Genomic DNA, 8,501 nt, shown 5'->3' on the forward strand with positions numbered 1-8,501 from the left:
ATGCATACCTTTTCCCTACAAGATGTTGTGTGCACTCCTGCTTATTTTTGATCCGAGGTGCCGTTCCCCCGCCGACGGAGACAATAAAAGTTACAGTTCGATTGTAATTATTTGCTGTGATTGCAGACTTTGCCATTATCTTTGTTTCATGTGCAAATGCGCCGGCTCTACCTGTTTGAATTTTAATACGAGACGAACAGCTGTAAATTAGGTTTGAAGAAAGAAAGGATATGGAGGTAATTAAGATGGGATTTTTTTTCTTTTACCAAAAATTCCTGAATTAAATGTCATTGTTCGCTACTAATAGCACCTGGAGAAGGGGGACGCATTCCCATCATACGTCTAGACTATGTGTGAGTGGATTTGTACAGCATGTCTTTACATTTGCCTGTCCCAAATCTGAAAATGATCCTCCGTCATCTTGACTTGTAACATCGTGAGCATCGTGTAATTTTAGAGGTGTGAGGGTCCTTTTTTTATTCCACTGGAAGCTGGAATAGATTGAATGGTAAAATAATGAGTTGAATTAGCATGATGGCTCATTCTACTGTTTTTAAAGATATGCGTAATTACATTTCGATATTATCACTCTGAAATTCAAGCTGGATGATTTATGATCTGAAGAAGAATGCTGCAGAATGTCACAGCCTCCTAATAATATCTAAGAGTTGTATCTTGATTGGGGTCAAAGTTGATTCCGCCTCCTCTCTCTCTCTCTCTCTCTCTCTCTCTCTCTCTCTCTCTCTCTCTCTCTCTCCTGCTTTACAGTGTGTGTCCTTGCATAATATTTTTATGGTGGCTAATATGCATTTTTTGGTCTGCTTTTTCCAGAGTGGCTGGTCATCCATTGGCCCAAAATGAGCGCTGCCTGCACATGTTTCTACAGGATGAGTCAGTGGATAAAAACTACACCCCGTCCAAAGTTAGACAAGCCTGAACCGGTCTGGACTCTATATACACACACACACACAAAAACATGGCCCACAAGCAATAAGAAAGGTTTGAATCATTCTTAACAGCAACAGAATCTTAGCATGAACCATAGGGTGTCCAAAATAATTGAAAATGTTCTCTAGCGTTAGTTGTGTCCCTTCACTTCTCCAAAAGTACTTTTTTTTATTTTATTTCTGCTTATAGATTGTTTCAGTCTTTTTGTTCTGATTTATAAATCCATAATGTTAATATTACCACTTTAAGTCAGATCAAATACGTTCTTATGTGTAATTCATTGTGGTTAACAATTATTTATGGTAGTTTTGTCTGAGAGCGCCACTAAGATCAAACAAAACGAACCAAATAACTATATCACAATTATGCAAGCACTATTTCACACACATCGGCTTCTCTGTGTTATTGCTACTACCTACTTGTGTTGCTTTTAATGCTGAAGAACACGTACAGCAGCTCACGGTGCAGGATACACTTAATTGGGAACCTCCTTGATACGTGGTGGTTGATCGTGTGCCGTGTGCCCCACTTAGCTGCAGACAAGCCTGTTTTTACTGTGTAAATGCGGTACACAGAAACACAGAGCGTGCTGCCTACAATGCATGTTTCCAGATTTGTATACTGCTGTGCCATTGTTTTGTTTATGAGAATTTTCCAATAAAATGGATCAAACACATGCATGTATGATGTGGTTTGCAAAACTAAAGCGTCTCTGTTTGCTTCCACTGAAATATCTAAGAGACGATCCTAGCTTTAGTGGTTTAGTGGTAAGCTTTTTCTTCTTGACCATCAGGAATGTAATTCAGAGGAAATACATTTTGTTAACTGGAGGGTAAGTATTAGTATTTTATGTGCAGGAATTTCAAAATGAAAAGTGAAATTAATTATTCCCAGGTGTTGTTCACCCAGGTTGTGAAGGTCAGTTCCTCCTCAAATGCCCTTCAGAAACAGTAGAGTAGAAGAAACTTTTTTCATTGTAAGAATATTTTGGGAAAATGATTTACAGTAACTGGTCCTTCAAATAAGGGTAATTTGTTTTGTGTGGGTATTTACAATGTATTTTTACTGAAACCAGGACAAAAGTGAACACTGCACTTAATTTATACTTTTTGGAAAGCATATGTAACTATATGGTAACAACACATAGAATGTATAACTATGAATGTACGCTATTGGGGAAACAGGTGTGTTTTTGTATTGTTTCTAATTGCTGTACAAGACACTGCAATTACAGGCCTACAGTACATTCGACCTTTTGTTTTTAAGTCTAGCATTGTCTCATATTTTTTGTTTGTTACTCTGTTTCCAGCATGACGGATCGTGCCTAACTTACTTTTGACTGAATTCAAATGTTGTTGAGAGTCGGTATGTGCAACAATGCTGTATATAATGTAAAGAGAAGGGCACAGCCGCTTGGCTCACGTAACCTTGGAGTTCATTTCACGTCAGAGCAGCCCATTAAAAAGGAACTAGGATAAATTGGATTGAAAGTTGTCATCGCAATCATGTTTCTTTCTATTGTATCCTCTCTAACAAAAAATGAAGATAAAAAAAAAATGCAATTTGGGCAAAGCCCTTGATTTTTGAAAGAGTGCTTGAAACCCCGAGCCGTGCGAGGCACAGCAACTTCACTCAAGGTCCAGGGTATTGTATCGGCAATGGTTCAATATGCACTTGCGTGCAGACGTGAACCTCTCTGTCCCCGTTTATTACCCCGTTTAGGGTGCAATGGACCTTTTGCGGCTTGTAGAAGGAAGCCTTAGAAACCCAGAAAGCAAAAGGAGACATGCATTTGACAGTTGTTGAAGGACCAGGCGATCAATATTCAATATTTATTCTAATATCTTAGAACAACTTTCACAAAAATGATCACTGTACAACGAGAAATGTATTTACAGACTACAAAAGCAAATCCAAGTGCTGATCATGGTGTCTCTTTTCCAGGGTTAGTAGCTAGTCAAACAAAGGTTTAAAATGGTGACCTCTGACATGGCCATGGCATGGGCCACGGATTGAGCAGAAACAACTTTTTAAACCTCAATAAAATTACATTTTCAGAGTGGGCGCACAGAAAACTCACAATGCCGACAGATCTGTATCCAGACGATTTCGAATGCCCTGCCTGTGAACTCTAATCTTCTGTTAAGGTCACAGGGTGTGGGTGCTGCGGCCTCCCAGTCACCTCAATAAGTAATTATGTGATGCATCAAGTCAGTAATGCTCAGTCATGCTGCCTTCCTGCAGAGTTTAATTCCAACCTTTTAGCGTACGTTTCAAGTAAACCTGATTAGCTGGTTCAAGTGTTTTGATTAAAGTTGGAGCGTCTGCTAGAAGGTAAAACGGGAATGAACTTGCTCTTCAGTTCTGACTCATGGGCCTTTGGTTTTCAGCACTATGTCAAAGGGACAGCGACCTACTTCCCTGCAACATACCTCATGGTTTCTTTTTTTTTCTTCTTTTTTTGGTTTTCTTCAAAGTTCTTGTGGACAAATGAATGATACTGGTGCTGAAATCAAAACAGCATTGGTAGGATAAAGGTAGTTGGTCAGTTGGACACAGTAAAACATCCCGTTTTGAAATTAATGATTGTACATAACCTCATGGACACTCCATTCAAATATATGACTACGAACTAAGATAATTTTGTATTTAAATCTTGATAGAACAAGAACAGATTAAGCTTGTTAAATTACTTCCATGAACTTAAATAGATTAAAAGTAAATCAATTAGAAAATTACTGGTTAAACGTTCATTTTTCGTTCTAAGCAGTAAGCTCAACTTGTAGAGATTCAGTCTTTTGTTTGTTTTATAGTTTCCCTGCATAATAACATCTTGACATTGGTAGAGCTTTGTTCTCAAAACAAGTGCGTGAAGTATCACATTAGGGTATCTGGTATCATCCACAGCGTCCATGCGAATGCCAAGGTCAAAGATACATCTTGATTTCTTTTCTCTGTCTCTCAGTAGCTCATATATCACTGGATTTGTACATGTCGGAGAGCAGTCGTGTGATGGGCACGTTTCCGATGGTCTTTTTGAAGAACACCTCTTCAATGGTGGATGGACCAACTGAACGTAGAGCAGGCAAGAGCAACAGCAGTTTCCCAAAGCGACACGGCTGAGTGGGGTACCTGGAACGCAACAATTCGTTTAAAAAAAAACACACACACACAAAATGAAGTGGTCTAAATTTGCGTAATACTTATTTAATGAGCTTTTATAGATTCACCCATGTTTCAGGAAGTATTAGCTGTACCTGGTGTGGATGTAGCTGTTTAGAGTCAGCTGGGCTTCGTCCTGAAGGGCTGCAATGGCACTGGCGTTGCGAAAGCTCCTCAATTCCGAACCACTGTGTGTTGGAACTGCAAGAACGGGAAAACAGCATGTTTGTTCAGACCTACTGTTTGGCCAGTAGAGAAAGTTTCTGTAATTATTAATAATAACTATTTCGCTTTAATATGTTGTATTTTATTTGATCGAACCCCACCTGCTTTAAAAGTGACGATGCACTTGAGGCACGCGAACTCCGTAGCGTCCAGTCTTAACTGTCTGAAGCGCGTCACGACCTCCTGCAGCGCCTGGATCTCTGCGATGATTTTGTTTAGCCTCTGGGAATCTGTGTTCTCGGTGTTCATTCCTAATTCGCGAGAAAACACAAAACATTTGACTTGTATGGATATAACATTCGAAGTTATCATATTTTTACAAAACGTGGCGTCAAATACGTCAATCTTAGGAGTGGGTTACTTGTTGTATGGCCTAGGCTACCTGAAACAGCTAGGAGAGTGCTGGAGTCCACTGGAATGGCCCACTGCGCTATGCCCAACACGAACAGTTCCCTCCAAGCGTCTTCTAAAAGGATCAACTGCAAAAAAAAAAAAAAAAAAGTAATTTCATTAATGACTATAAATAAAACATCTTTGCGTTTGCGTTTTTCATACTTGACATGTATAGCATATTTAGCCTAATCTGTGTAAAATTAAACCTTATAATAATAATAATAACTTGTTTACCTGGTCCGGTAGAGGGAGTGTGGAGAAGGCCGGAACGCTCTTGGCCCATTTAATGCTCATGAAGAGCAGGCGCGCTGCTGATTCGCACACAGACTCGGTCGCCACTTCATACAGGTACATGGGATTGCCGCTAACTTCATGAGGATACTGGAAAGTGATTACATTATCATAGAAAATAAGCGGGCTAATTCAGCGTATGTTTTAGTGAAGTTCATATAAATAGACAATTCGTTCATTTAAACTACACTGTTATGAAGGAACATGTTTACCTTCGGTGTGGGTTGGGCGAGTCCCACAATGGCCTGTCGTTCCGGTGTGCTTGTGACCGTGTTTAACTCCAGATTGTGAGGCTCCAGCTGCGTGACTGTAGTGAGAAACGGCGGCCCCGGGATAGCCGTGGATGGAAAATGGGTCGACGAACCGTTCACCTCTTTATGCCCTCGGAAATACAGTGCCACCTGCTTTCGAATGGTTGAAGTCCTCGGTCCTCTCTCGTGCTGCACGGCTGTAATGATTTAAGAAACAGTGACATGAGAAATAAGCGTTCTCATATGATACAAAGCAGAAATCGTTTAAAAATTAGTTTAGAAACGTGTCAAATATTTTATTTGTTCTTGTTGGATTCATACATTTTAGAAAAACGTTTATAGCATTGTCTATATAGCATAATTTAATGATTTAATTCAATTATAAATTATTTTAGGCTACTTGCATCTTGAAGACACAAAACACAAGATATTTATTTTCTACAAATATCTTGAATAAATAAGCTACTTTAATTAGGATTAGCTATTTGACCTTTTTGATAAAAAAAGTTTTAGCCTATTCAATGAAGTCTTGTGGTGCATGGGCATCTCACTCTCTCTTTCTCTTTCAAATGTTAATAATATAGGCTATATAAGTGGCTTTACGGCTTACTACTATTTAAAAAAAATGTCAAACATTTAGCCTATGCGAGTGTTACAGTCTTGTTGTTCGTAAACAACTTAAAAGCAATCTACTTTTGTAAGGTATGAATAAAGAGCTTTAATTTTCTACCTCTATCAAAGGGGGTTACATGCATTATAGAGGCTATAGACAAAATATTTTTGTTATATCTAAAAAAAAATTAAAGTATAAAAAAAACGCAAATGTAAGCCTATTTACTACTTACCATCTTTATTCATATTCACTTCTAGACACTTTTTCAAGCGACAGGCGCGGCACTGATTTCTGTGTGTCTTGTCTACTGGACAGCCGCCCTGAGGAAAAAAGGAGGAAGGAATAAGGAAATGCAGTTTCGTTTCGTTTAGCTGCAATGGCAGACAAACAGCCTCTTCTACTATATGCTCCACTGGTCTCCACTCCACAGGTATGTGGGAATGGCAGAGTAATGACGGATATTGACTCGCTCCCCCGCCGCACGGCCAATAGTCTCATTCCCGCCTACCGCTCTCCAAATCCACCCAGTCCTGCCGGTGCGTTAGATTGGATTACACCTGTTACACTAGACGGGGCAAAGGGCCCTCAAAGGCGCGGGAGGGGGCTCACTTCTGGGATAATCTTTCAATTATGAAAATCACTGGAGGTGTAATCTAGTCCTTAGACACGCTTGCTTAGATCAAATTAGCTGAAGCTGTTATGGTTCAAACACATCGCGGTAATTGATTAGTATAGCTCACCTGTGTGCCAGATTTGCAGACATAAGTTCTGTTTCTCCTTATGCTCCTCTTGAAAAATCCCGAGCAGCCATCACACGCATAAACACCGTAGTGCTTTCCAGAACTTCGGTCTCCACACACTTTACATGGAATGTCCAGAATCCGACCTAACAGAGATAGAAAATACAGAATTGATTTAAGGGGAAAAGCCACCCTATTGGAGACTTCTTTTTTTTTTATATATATATATAAAATATTGACAAATGTTTTGTAAAATTAATTATTCATAAGGTTTTGTAGATTTGTCTATAATAGTTTTTTTTATATATACTATAATAGTTATTCACTTTAACCGGACGAAATGTTTTAGGTTTAAGAAAGCCCAGTCCACACCCTGTTTTTTTTTTTTTTTTTTTGCAAAGAGTGGGAGCTGATCATCCTAATTAAGGCTTGAACCCCGAAAGGACGTCCGAACAAAAAGTTGGGGAATCTCAAATGTACTTAGTCTATTCTTTCCCCAATTTAGTATATACGTTTAGTTCAGTTTATGATTACAAGTTAGGCCGAGCTCATATTTCCACCTGGCGATAAATAGACACTATAGCGAACAAAAATCGCGATGAGGAGGTAACCATGGCAACTGTAGGCTTCTTGTGCGCTTTCGTAAGGTTCAATTTCTTGCGGTTCACCAAGAAAACAAAAGAAGGCTACTTTTATTATTAATCGCGTTATGTTAGATTTACTTAAACAACTGTGTCACGCAAAACGCATTGATTTTGTTTAAAACTACAATAAGGACCCAAAAGAAAAATTTTGCGCAAGATGTAGCCTAAAATTCCAACAGACTGCGCCTGATAATTTTCTAGAGAAATTCCTTGAAAGTCATTGTATAATTTGCACATTTGCCCTAAAAATCGTGCTCAATGTTGTGTTAAAGGACACACCTTTAATGAGTCTGTCCATAGGAATGTGTAAACCATAGGCCTACGTTGAGAGCGCATTAGTGGGAAGCGTCATATCGCAGGTCCCATAAAACAATGTTCAGTTGACGCGCACAATGGCGACATTAGGGAGAGTGTTAACTTAATGATTTCCCCATTGAGCCTCGTCTGACTGGCCTGGTCTCGACAAGCTGCCAACCCCGCTTCATAATGAAGCTCGGCAACTGCTTTCTTCGCGCCGTCTATAGGCTCGCGGATTAGGGAGTGACAGGAGAATAATACGCACCAGCGCGTTTCAGCGACTCAAATGAAGTGTATGCAAATGAACTTGGAGTAAATGAAAATTGTGATTTTTCTTGTGTGTGCAGAACACTTTTTTTTCTGTATTTAAGTCTGTCAATAGAGGTATATTTGCATGTATATGAGGGAGTCGTTTAGAGAAACGGCTATGTAATTACACTGACATATGTCCACCTGCTCATTGATTTTCCAGTGACCCGTCAAAAAGGGTAGCATGGGAATTCGGATATAGACCGGTAACGACGGAGAAGGAAAACGACTTCATGCACTCTTGACTTATAAAACAAGAAAAGGAAGAAAAAAACTATGCTGCATTTGGATGTAAAAACACATTTCTGTTCTGTGCATGCCGGATGTTCCTCATATAGGTCCTTTCAGAAATGATAATGGTGTTTTGTTACTTTTGGTGATGAAGATTTGCGTGTTTGCGTATATAGTCTTATTTTAATATTTAAGAAGTGCGAAACTTTCATGTAAAAGTTTTGACAACAATGCAGATCAATTGAATATTTAATTTCATATGCTTGTATTTTGCATGACTTAAAAAGAGAACCTCTCTTGTGATAGAGGCAACTTGTTGCTTTTGTATCGGAGTCTTTTTGAAACTTGAAAATTGCTCCACACTTACCCCCCCCCCCCCCCCACCACAAAAACGCGC

General features: G+C 39.3%; 2 protein-coding genes across 4 annotated transcripts in view; one reads left to right on the plus strand and one right to left on the minus strand.

Annotated features, from left to right (window-relative positions):
- The window catches only part of LOC107679498 (sorting nexin-3-like), a 34,882-nt gene that overhangs the window by 18,684 nt on the left and 7,697 nt on the right, over positions 1-8,501 (plus strand). For 2 of the 3 annotated variants that reach the window (XM_016475062.1, XM_016475061.1), the window contains exon 4: positions 832-954. In XM_016475062.1, the coding sequence (XP_016330548.1) occupies positions 832-937 (106 nt within the window). In that variant the 3' untranslated portion in view covers positions 938-954. Of the gene's footprint in view, positions 1-831; positions 978-8,501 lie in introns of those variants that run through there. The other variant, XM_016475060.1, reaches the window with a different exon arrangement.
- Positions 3,703-8,501, minus strand: part of LOC107679496 (nuclear receptor subfamily 2 group E member 1) — a 7,293-nt gene continuing 2,494 nt past the window's right edge. The window contains exons 2-9 of the mRNA XM_016475057.1: positions 6,624-6,769; positions 6,116-6,203; positions 5,232-5,467; positions 4,963-5,109; positions 4,718-4,814; positions 4,437-4,586; positions 4,206-4,311; positions 3,703-4,080 (exon numbers count right to left, since the gene is read on the minus strand). Of these exons, the coding sequence (XP_016330543.1) occupies positions 3,918-4,080; positions 4,206-4,311; positions 4,437-4,586; positions 4,718-4,814; positions 4,963-5,109; positions 5,232-5,467; positions 6,116-6,203; positions 6,624-6,769 (1,133 nt within the window). The 3' untranslated portion in view covers positions 3,703-3,917. The remainder of the gene's footprint in view (positions 4,081-4,205; positions 4,312-4,436; positions 4,587-4,717; positions 4,815-4,962; positions 5,110-5,231; positions 5,468-6,115; positions 6,204-6,623; positions 6,770-8,501) is intronic.

The sequence above is a fragment of the Sinocyclocheilus anshuiensis genome, unplaced genomic scaffold (assembly GCF_001515605.1).
Source record: "Sinocyclocheilus anshuiensis isolate Anshui unplaced genomic scaffold, SAMN03320099.WGS_v1.1 scaffold212, whole genome shotgun sequence".
NCBI lineage: Eukaryota > Metazoa > Chordata > Actinopteri > Cypriniformes > Cyprinidae > Sinocyclocheilus > Sinocyclocheilus anshuiensis.